The 10,651-nt window shown below is 44.7% G+C and overlaps 2 protein-coding genes across 2 annotated transcripts in view; both read left to right on the forward strand.

Moving 5' to 3' along the window:
* The first annotated feature begins 58 nt into the window (after positions 1–58).
* On the forward strand, positions 59–4,228 carry ASDURF (ASNSD1 upstream reading frame). Its single transcript, XM_027636785.1, has 4 exons — positions 59–215; positions 2,243–2,296; positions 2,778–2,853; positions 3,648–4,228. The coding sequence occupies exons 1-4, from the start codon at positions 141–143 to the stop codon at positions 3,716–3,718; spliced, it is 276 nt and encodes a 91-aa protein (XP_027492586.1). The 5' UTR covers positions 59–140; the 3' UTR covers positions 3,719–4,228.
* Positions 3,649–10,651, forward strand: part of ASNSD1 (asparagine synthetase domain containing 1) — a 15,710-nt gene continuing 8,707 nt past the window's right edge. Inside the window, exon 1 of the mRNA XM_027636782.1 lies at positions 3,649–5,222. Coding sequence (XP_027492583.1) covers positions 3,741–5,222 — 1,482 coding nt within the window. The 5' untranslated portion in view covers positions 3,649–3,740. The remainder of the gene's footprint in view (positions 5,223–10,651) is intronic.

The following is a 10,651-nucleotide window of genomic DNA, read 5'->3' on the forward strand; positions in this document are numbered from 1 at the left end:
GCGGCCCGCGCGGCCCCGCCTGCGCGCACGCGCTGTGTCGGGACCGGCCGCGGCCGCCGGGGCTCGGAGCGCGTGAGGCTGTCGCGGCTGTCGCGACTGTCGCGGCTGTCGGGTGTGAGCGCCCCGTGCCCGCCGGGGGGATGTCGGGCCGCCCCCCGCGGCAGGAGGACGGGGAGAGCGCGGCGCTGCGCCACAGGGAGGAGCTGAGCCGGCAGGTGAGCCCTGTCCTGCCGGGGCCGGGCCGGTCGCCCCGGGTGCGAGCAGCCTGAGGGGGAGGAGGGCGGGAGCTGCCGGGAGCCGGGGATCCTGTGCCCGGGGCTGTGCTGTCGGGCCTCGGGAGCGCCCCGCGTGTAGCCAGCCCGTGTCGCCTCGCTGGAAGCTTCTCGGGTTGTCACGTTGGGTCCTACTGCTCCGAGCGGAGATTGAAGTGTCAGGTGAGGCACAGTGAGGGTTTTCTCGTAGAATCACAGGATCTCGTGAGTTGGAAGGGTCCCACAAGGATCATCAGAGTCCAACTCCTGGCCCTGCACAGGACCATCCCCAAGAGTCACACCATGTGCCCGAGAGTATCATCCAAACACTCCTTGAATTCTGTCAAGCTTGGGGCTGTGCCCACTGCCCTGGGGAGCCTGTTCAGTGCCCGACCACCCTCTGGGGGAAGAATCTCTTTCTAATATCCATCTAAACTTCCCCTGACACAACTTCAGGCCATTCCCTCAGTGCCTGCCCCTCCTCTTCCCCTCCTGAGGAAGTTGTAGCTGCAGTGGGATCTCCCCTATGTCTCCTCCAGGCTGAACAGACCAAGTACCCTCAGCTGCTTCTCATATGGCTTCCCCATATGGCTTCTCTGTAGTACCAACTTCATCCTTATCTGCCCAAAAAGTCCCAAGGGATTCTAGCCGCAGAGTTTGATGCTCCTATGAATTCACTCCCTCTTCCCTGGTGCCCTCTATGGAATCTATCAAGCCCCATGGAACTGCTTTCCCTCAAAAAAAATCTCATTGCAACCTTCCAGTATCTGAAGGGGCCTACAGGGAAGCCAGAGAGGGGCTCTCCATCAGGAACTGCAGTGACAGGACAAGAAGTAATGGGTACAAATGGAAAGAGGGAAACTCTAGGTTAGATATTAGGAAGAAATTCCTTACTGTGAGGGTGGTGAGACACTGGCACAGGCTGCCCACGAAGGCTGTGGTTGCCACAACCCTGGTAGTGTTCAAAACCAAGTTGGATAGGGCTCTGAGCAACCTGGCCTAGTGTGGGGTGTCCCTGCCCATAGCAGGTTTTTAATATCCATTCCAACCCCTTAACATTCTATGATTCTGTGAAAAAACGACTTCTGTATGGCCATAATGTATCGAGCCAGTGGTGGTTTTGATTGCCTGGGAAGCTACAAAGCTGGGACACAACAGAGCTGCAGGTTGATGGTTTAGTCCTTAGCTAAGGATGGCAGTGCTGTTTTGCCTGTTGATGTAGCTGCTGGAGAAGTTGTACTTTCAGTGTGCCATATTCAGTTTGGATAACGTCCCTCTGCAGTAGCTTCCCATTCCAGGAGACACAAAGGAAAAAACCCTCAAACCATATTGTTTGCTTCTATCAAAAAAACGTTGTGTCCTCTGACCAGATTTTATTCCAGTTTTTGGCTTTTATGACAGTCCTTCTTATTGCTTTTTACCATTCAGAGCTGTCGTAAAAGAAAATGGGAAAACCTGCCACGTCTGTCAGTGCAGCATTGAGTGGAAAATCCCACTAAGGAAGTTAATGCAAAAATCCAGAGTAAGGGAAAGGCTCCCATTGCTCTTAATACAGTTTTAGTGTATTTGGATTTTCATTAATTTAATTTTGAATCTGGAGCATACCTGTGATTATAAAGTGTATTCTTGATATTATGCTAAATTTGTTTTCTAAAGTTATTTGATGTTGTATTAGTTGTGTACATGTTTTCTTTTCTTCTGGGGGAGAAAAATGTGCTCTCTGATAATAAATAGCTAGAGGTACTCTGGCTTCCCAGTAACAATTGCTTTTGGGGGGAGGAGAAATACCAGTGCATGCAAGATAACCTGTTTCTAGAGCAGTTACTTTAAGTATTTCATTTTTACATTTACTTTGCCTTCAGTGGTTCATTTGGAGAACAGCAGCTATATATGCATGTAGCTGTCTTAAAATATTGGTAAGAATGTTCACCACTAGGATTATAACACAGTGGTTTATTTTTAATAATTAAAGTGCATCTTTCATCTTTCAGATTAAAGAGCAGAAGGTTGTAGTAGATGAGCTTTCTAATTTGAAGAAGAACAGGGTAAGTATTTACAAATTTGCTTTTGACTGTTTTGTTTTAGAGGAGAAATAAGCATAGAGACAAGAGGGGAAACAAAACCAGAGCATGCTGTCTTTAATTTGTTTTAATACAGATTTTAATACACATGTGGTCTGCTGTCCTCACAATAACTTGTCCTGCCAATGATTTGGTTCTGTACCCTTGTGCAGTATCTGAGTTATTTCAGTGAGATGTTTGAGTCCATCAGAAGACTTCTGTGCACGTGTTTAAATTAGAAAAGAGAAATGCAGAAGTCATGGGTTGATCATTAAATGTTTTTGATGGTACAACATTAGGATATTGGTGTTGTTAGGGCACAACCTGTACTTCTGGCATTAAAGTGAAGGCTTGTCTTGGTAGACCCACACCAGCTTCTGCTGCAGTGTGGTTCACAGTCTGTGACTTAATATGTGGTTTTGTTTTGCAGAAACAAACCACTTAAAGCCTGGTTTTTGTTTTGCAGAGAGTTTATAAGCAGCAACCCAACAGTAACATATTCTTCCTTGTGGACCGAACAGAAACGCTGTCTCAATGCAAAAGTAAGTTTGCAGTGTAAAAGTAAATCAAATGATTGAATATTTAAAAGCTGTATATTAAATTGAAAACCTGACAGCTGTATGTCAAATACAAAACAAACTTCAGACACCTGCTTGTTTTTCTGGGCTGGATAAATGTGAAAATGTTTTCATTTGATATGGATGTGATGAAAGAGCAAGTGTTGAAGATAAAGATGGAGAACATCTGCTCCACAGAGGAGTCATTATTATCAGTGCCCTTTGGGCAGCTGTACAGCACTGTGTCCCTTAAAAAAAAATTTAAAATTGCACAGGGTGAGGAGAAATAAAATAACAAGTTTAAACTGGAGGTTAAGTTAGAAATCTTTAGTTGAAAGAATGGGTCTGTGGGCTTATGAAGATAGGAGAATGGATAATAGAGGTGATGGTGGAAGAAACATTAGAAATTTACAAACTTAGAAGTATAAATTTTATTTTCTGTATTGAACAATTGCTACTTTCATTTTCTTTCCTTTGATTTGGGTTAATAGTGTTGACATTTTATTCAACAATCCCCTTTTCTTACTACAAATATATAAATCATACTGATTATATAGGCAATACTTGGCCTGTGGTAACGTGGTTTTCTTTGGGAGAAAAAAATTATCAACTTTATGTAATTAAGAGGAATAAGCTACAGTGAGCTATAGTAATGATGGAATAGAAACACAGCACTTTGGTTAATTAGCATTTCATTGAACAAGTTGCTGGAATTAGTTATTTCTTAGAAACTTTTCTGTTTATGAAACTGATTATTTCTACAATACTCTCTTACACAGATACATTAGATGAATTAAAGAAGGCACAGCAGGAGGTGGAAAATTCAGAAAAAGCTAAAATGAAGAAATAGTTCATGTGAATTCCAAGTCACAATGTGTGGTATTTGTTGTGTTGTTACTTTGTGTAGCCAACGTGCTATCCCTGATTTCCTTAGCGAAGACACACTCCACTGTCTGAGAAGAAGAGGACCAGACAGTAGCCAACAGTTGATAAAATCTGTGTCAGATCTCTCCTACAAATGTCTGTTTTCTGGCCATGTACTTCACTTGAGGGGACTGGTGACTCCTCAGCCTCTAGAAGATGCCAATAACAATGTTTTTCTTTGGAATGGAGAAGTTTTCAATGGAGTGCATGTAGGAGATCTAGACAATGACACTCAAGTAATGTTCCATCATCTCACGTCATGCAGGAGTGAAGAGGACATTTTGTCACTCTTTTCATCACTCCAGGGTCCCTGGTCTTTTATTTATTACCAAGCATCTAGACACAGTTTGTGGTTTGGTAGAGATTATTTTGGTCGTCGTAGTTTGCTTTGGCAGTTCAGTCCTGAGGCTGACAGTGCTTTCTGTCTCACATCTGTAAGTGGTTTTTCTGAACTGGGCAACCAATGGCAAGAGGTCCCAGCATCTGGAATTTTCAAAATTGATCTCAAAGCTTGTGCAACAACTAAATCTTTGTCTTTAACAATGTTTCCATGGAAGTACTGGTACACAGAGAAAGCAGCAGAAGAAACATTCATTAATGTTCTTGACCAAGTGTCAAAAGATTTGCCAAGCCACATACATCTTGTGGTGAATGAATCAAAGCTGTGTCTCAGAGCACCAGTTATCCCCTTAAATACAGCAATTTCTGAAGCTTCAGGTGAATGTCCAGGCACTAATAGTAACAACATCATCCATGTGGTTTCTGTAGAAACCCTCCAAGGATTTCTCACAGAGGAACACAAGAAAAAATTGGTGTGTCAGTTTATTGATGTTTTAAATGAAGCAGTCAAGAGACGAGTTTTATGTCTCTTTAGAGATCCAGATCAGGAAACCAGAGAAGTTCCAAGCGTGTCTCATAAGAAAGCACATGTTGCAGTCCTCTTTTCTGGTGGCATTGATTCTATGGTTATTGCAGCCCTTGCTGATAAACATGTGCCTTTGGAGGAGCCAATTGATCTTCTCAACGTAGCTTTCATGATGAAAGAACAAGCTAAGCACGAGGGTACCACTAAAAGACCTCCCAACCATGGAGTACAGCTTGATTCGCTTTGTCCTCAAGAAACCTGCCAAGATCTTCGTGCTAAAAGTGGTGCTCATTTATCTTGCTTTGATGTTCCTGACAGAATCACTGGTAGGGCAGGGCTGAAGGAATTAGAAGCCATTAACCCTTCAAGAACCTGGAACTTTGTGGAAATTAATGTGACACTAGAGGAACTGAAAAAGATGAGAAAACAGCGCATTAATCACTTAATCTATCCGCTGGACACAGTCTTGGATGACAGCATTGGCTGTGCAATTTGGTTTGCTTCCAGAGGGGAGGGTTTTATTAGTAGCCAAGGAGAACTGAAACCATATAAAAGTCCTGCAAAGGTACTGATTTTTTTTGTTTGTTTGTTTTCTGCCTTATGTTTGTAAAACATAAGTTATGACTTATGAATGTAAAAACAGTTCTGTTGATTCAGAAATCAGGTGGTATCTTTGCTATTCATAAGGTTTCTGAAATTCAGTGACAGAATGTAGGATAGTTCTGTAATTATAATCTTTTTGTAATTCTAGAGTTAAAAGCTGCATTCAGTTCTTTTGTCATGTAATGTGTATGGCTTTCCAGTGAACTTGGATAAGCAACAACATGACTAGGAAAAAAATAATAACCATCATCTATAATTTTCAGCGTTTCAGTTCCAGTAGTGGGTAACAGCTATTCAGTCCAAACTGTGTTAACAAATTTAGAGATAAATGTTAGTGAATTATTAAGTAATATTGTTTTGTGCCAGCATCCCACTGCTTGTCAAAATATCTTCTTTTTTAGGCATGCTATTGATGTGATAAAATAGCAAATAGCAAAGGCAGAAAAGATCTTGGCATCTTTTGTCATTAGAATCTGAATGACAGAAATACAGAAACTAGTTCTTTCCTTTTTGTACCTTATCTTCATGTATGTAGTATGAAGTAAAATATTTTTGGTAACTAGGTGATTTTCTTGGGAATTTGATTTTGATTTCTCACTTCCCTGTTTCTGATGGGTTTCGGAGGGAAGAATGAACTGTTTAACTTCAGGAATTTACAAGCCAACCACCACCTCTGCTTTTTGAGGCTCCTGTTACTTTTCTAATAATTGCTAGATCCTAAAACCATAAGAAATCCACCAACAACAGAAACCCCAACAAATGCAATAGTTTGCTTAAAAACTACTCCTGTAGAACACAGTTGATACAGTTGGCAGATCTGCTTAAGGATGTGCATCTCAGATTTGCAATACATACAAATTCATCATCCTAGGTCCAGAATATGTTGAAATGGGTCATGGGTTAATAAAACATAAAGCAAAAGTGTCATTTTCCCATCAGTTATGTACTGCTGTGTTGGTAAAAATTTAGTTGGCCACTAACTGGTATCAGATTAGTAAAACACACTTTGACTGTTCGTTAAAAGACTTCCACTTTTATAGTGAATTGCTGTTGAAGGCACAGCAATGGGCCAGATGTGGGAGTTGGTTTTGTACTTACTGAGGAGACAGAACATTATGAGCCATTTTCATTTAGTGTAATGCAATGTACTAACCCAGTATCTGGTAAATTAATCTGGGTGTACATTCAGATAACTATTTAGAATATACAACATGATCTTTGGAAACAAATTTTTTTTGTAAAGGCTGGTGTTTAACTGTACAAGTTTTGAGCTGGCTTCCCGCCAAGTCCCCAAAACTCAACAACAAGGACCCGCCTCCCAGAGAGGGAAAAGAGGGAAAAAAAACTAAGCAGCCAAAGCTATAGCAAATATATATGTATATATATATATATATTTTACATATGAGACAATACACAAAAGGAAAATACCACACACCTGGGGGGGGGGGGGGGGGGAAAGGGAAGGGAAAGGGAGAGAGACAAAAAGGGGCAAGGACCGAGCAAGTCAAACAGCCAGCCGAAGGCAAACTAGCAGAACTCTCACCACTTCCCTTCGGACAGGCAGAATGACTTGACGCAGCCCAAGGCTCTCCTCTCACGCGAAGCGGATAGCGGCAGTCACTGTAGGCCTCGGCTCCAGATAAGCTCGACCGAAACAGGAACCCACCGTTCTCGAACCTCGCCGGAGAGGAAGAGGGCGCGATCCCTCCCACTGGCTTTATTTATACCCCCAGTTACGTAAAGGAATAGCATGGAATACTTCCGTAATCACTTTTCTAGTTCCTTCCTGGTTACAAGTTGGTCTCCAGGAAGGCCTAGGGTGAAACCACCACATTCTCCACCCCTTATTCCATACTATTTCTTTACGTAACACCCATGTTTCACGTTCGCGTATATATATTCACATATACGTATACATATATATATATATGGCTTTTGTTGGTTTCTCGGCATAGTCGTCTCGTCGTTGGAAAATCAATGGCGATGTCAGTTCAGTCCAGATCTTTGGTCTCCTCAGTCACCATTACAGTTCCGATTTATGGCTGTTTCATCACCGGATACCAGCATCGGCTTAGTTCGGGTCTCTCTCTCATCTGGTGACTGGCTTCCTGTAAGAACACAACTTAGGACATACAATCAGTTTTTTCCTAAGGCTAAATTTCCTTGAGGCACACACTGGATGACTCCATCCTTCCTCATTACCCACCACGTATGTCCTGGCCCTTGAGCAAAGACAATCCCACGAATGGGTTTGTCTTGGCCTGAGGCAGGGGTAATCCAAACAGCTTTCCCTAGCATTCCCCTCAAATGGACTGCTGGAACTTTATCTCCATCAACAACGTGAAGGGATTCTGCCTGTGCAGGGCCAGCTCGATTGATAGAACCCCTGGTGTTAACTAACCAGGTAGCCTTGGCTAAGTTTTTGTCCCAGTTTTTATAAGTTCCTTCACCTAATGACTTTAGAGTGGTCTTTAATAATCCGTTGTATCTCTCAACCTTCCCAGCGGCTGGTGCATGATAAGGAATGTGGTACACCCATTCGATACCATGTTCCCTCGCCCAAGTGGTAACTAATTTATTTTTGAAATGAGTCCCATTGTCTGACTCAATGCGTTCTGGGGTCCCGTGTCTCCATAGGACTTGCTTTTCAAGGCCCAGGATGGTATTCCGGGCCGTTGCGTGGGGTACTGAAAAGGTCTCTAACCATCCCGTTGTTGCTTCCACCATGGTAAGTACATGGCACTTACCTTGGCGGGTCTGTGGCAGTTTGATATAATCAACCTGCCATGCCTCTCCATACTTATACTTATTCCATCGTCCACCATACCATAGGGGCTTCAGTCTTTTTGCCTGTTTAATAGCGGCACAAGTCTCACAATCATGGATAACTTCAGAAATGATATCCATGGTTAAATCCACCCCTCGGTCTCGTGCCCACCTGTAGGTGGCATCTCGGCCTTGATGACCGGAAGCATCATGGGCCCATCGAGCTAAGAACAACTCTCCCTTTTGCTGCCAGTCTAGGTCTACTTGTGACACCCCTATCTGTGCAGCTCGGTCCGCTTCTCTGTTGTTATTATGTTCTTCATTAGCTCGTTTCTTGGACACATGGGCATCTACATGGTGGACTCTCACATTCAGTCTCTTTGCTCTGGCAGCGATGTCCTGCCACAAGTCAGCAGCCCAGATGGGTTTTCCTCCACGCCTCCAGTTCATCTTCTTCCAGCGGTCTAACCATCCCCATAGAGCATTGGCTATCATCCATGAGTCTGTGTAGAGGTAGAGTCTCGGCCATCTTTCTCGTTCGGCGATGTCCAGGGCCAATTGGACGGCTTTGAGCTCTGCAAATTGACTTGACTCGCCTTGACCCTCAACAGCTTCTGCCACTCGTCGGGTGGGACTCCAAACGGCTGCTTTCCACTTCCGGTTCCTTCCTACAATACGGCAAGAACCATCAGTGAAAAGGGCATAACACCTTTCTTCATCTGGCAGCTGATCAAATGGCGGAGCTTCTTCAGCTCGGCTCACTGGCTCTTCTTCTTCTTCTGCCAGACTGAAGTTCCCACCTTCAGGCCAATTGGTGATAACCTCCAGAATTCCAGGGCGATTCGAGCTTCCCAATCGTACACGCTGCGTAATCAGAGCAATCCACTTGCTCCACGTGGCATCGGTGGCATGATGCGTAGGGGGCACCTTCCCTTTGAACATCCAGCTCAAGACTGGTAGTCGGGGTGCCAGGAAGAGCTGTGCTTCGGTACCAATTACCTCTGAAGCTGCTCGTATACCTTCGTACGCCGCTAAGATTTCCTTTTCCACAGGGGTGTAATTGGCCTCAGAACCTCTGTAGCTTCGGCTCCAGAAACCCAGTGGTCGCCCTCGCGTCTCGCCAGGCACCTTTTGCCAGAGGCTCCAGGAGGGACCTTTATCTCCAGCTGCAGAGTAGAGCACGTTCTTTACATCTGGTCCCGTTCTAACTGGTCCAAGAGCCACAGCATGTGCAATTTCTTGCTTGATCTGCTTGAAAGCTTGTTGTTGTTCAGGACCCCATTGGAAATTGTTCTTTTTACGGGTCACAAAGTAAAGAGGGCTCACAATCTGACTGTATTCTGGGATATGCATCCTCCAAAAACCTATTGCTCCCAGAAAAGCTTGGGTTTCTTTCTTGTTGGTGGGGGGAGCCATTGCTACAATCTTATTGATTATGTCTGTTGGTATCTGGCGTCGTCCATCTTGCCATTTCACCCCTAGGAATTGGATCTCTCGGGCAGGTCCCTTGACTTTGCTCTTCTTGATAGCGAAACCGGCCTCGAGGAGAATCTGGATGATCGTCTGCCCTTTTTTGAAAACTTCCTTTGCTGTATCCCCCCATACAATGATGTCATCGATGTACTGGATGTGTTCGGGAGCCTTACCCTTCTCTAGTGTGCCCTGGATCAGTCCATGACAGATGGTTGGACTGTGTTTCCACCCCTGGGGCAGTCGATTCCAGGTGTATTGAACGCCCCTCCAGGTGAAAGCAAACTGTGGCCTGCACTCTGCCGCTAAAGGAATGGAGAAAAACGCGTTGGCTATGTCGATGGTGGCGTACCACTTTGCTGTCTTGGACTCCAACTCGTATTGGAGCTCCAACATATCTGGTACGGCAGCACTCAACGGTGGCGTAACTTCATTTAAGCCACGATAGTCCACAGTCAGTCTCCACTCTCCATCGGATTTACGCACAGGCCAGATGGGGCTGTTGAAGGGTGAATGGGTTCTGCTGACCACCCCTTGGCTCTCCAACTTTCGGATCATTTTGTGGATAGGGATCACAGCATCTCGGTTTGTCCGATACTGTCGTCTGTGTACAGTTGTTGTGGCTATTGGCACTTCTTGATCTTTAACTCGCAGTAATCCTACAATGGAAGGGTCTTCTGAGAGGCCAGGAAGGGCAGACAATTGCTTGGACTCCTCTTCAATCACCGAGGCTATACCAAAAGCCCACCGGTACCCTTTCGGGTCTTTGAAGTATCCTCTTCTTAGGTAGTCCATACCAAGGATGCAAGGGGCTTCTGGCCCCGTCACAATGGGACGCTTTTCCCATTGGTCTCCTGTCAAGCTCATGTCCGCCTCTACTACTGACAATTCTTGAGACCCTCCGGTCACTCCAGAAATAGTAACAGTCTCGGTGCTCTTATACTCTGAAGGCATTACAGTACACTGGGCTCCAGTATCTATCAAGGCCTGGTATTTCTGAGGATCCGATGTGCCAGGCCATCGAACCCACACAGCCCAGTAAACTCGGTTATCTTCTTGGTCCCTCTCCTTCTCCTGGCAGAAGGCAGGGCCCCTCTACTGGTCTTGATCAGAGCATTCGTCGTCAGAGTTTGACTTTGACCTCTTAGACTTTTT

The sequence above is a fragment of the Corapipo altera genome, unplaced genomic scaffold (genome assembly GCF_003945725.1).
Source record: "Corapipo altera isolate COAL_440 unplaced genomic scaffold, ASM394572v1 45, whole genome shotgun sequence".
Taxonomy (NCBI): Eukaryota; Metazoa; Chordata; class Aves; order Passeriformes; family Pipridae; genus Corapipo; species Corapipo altera.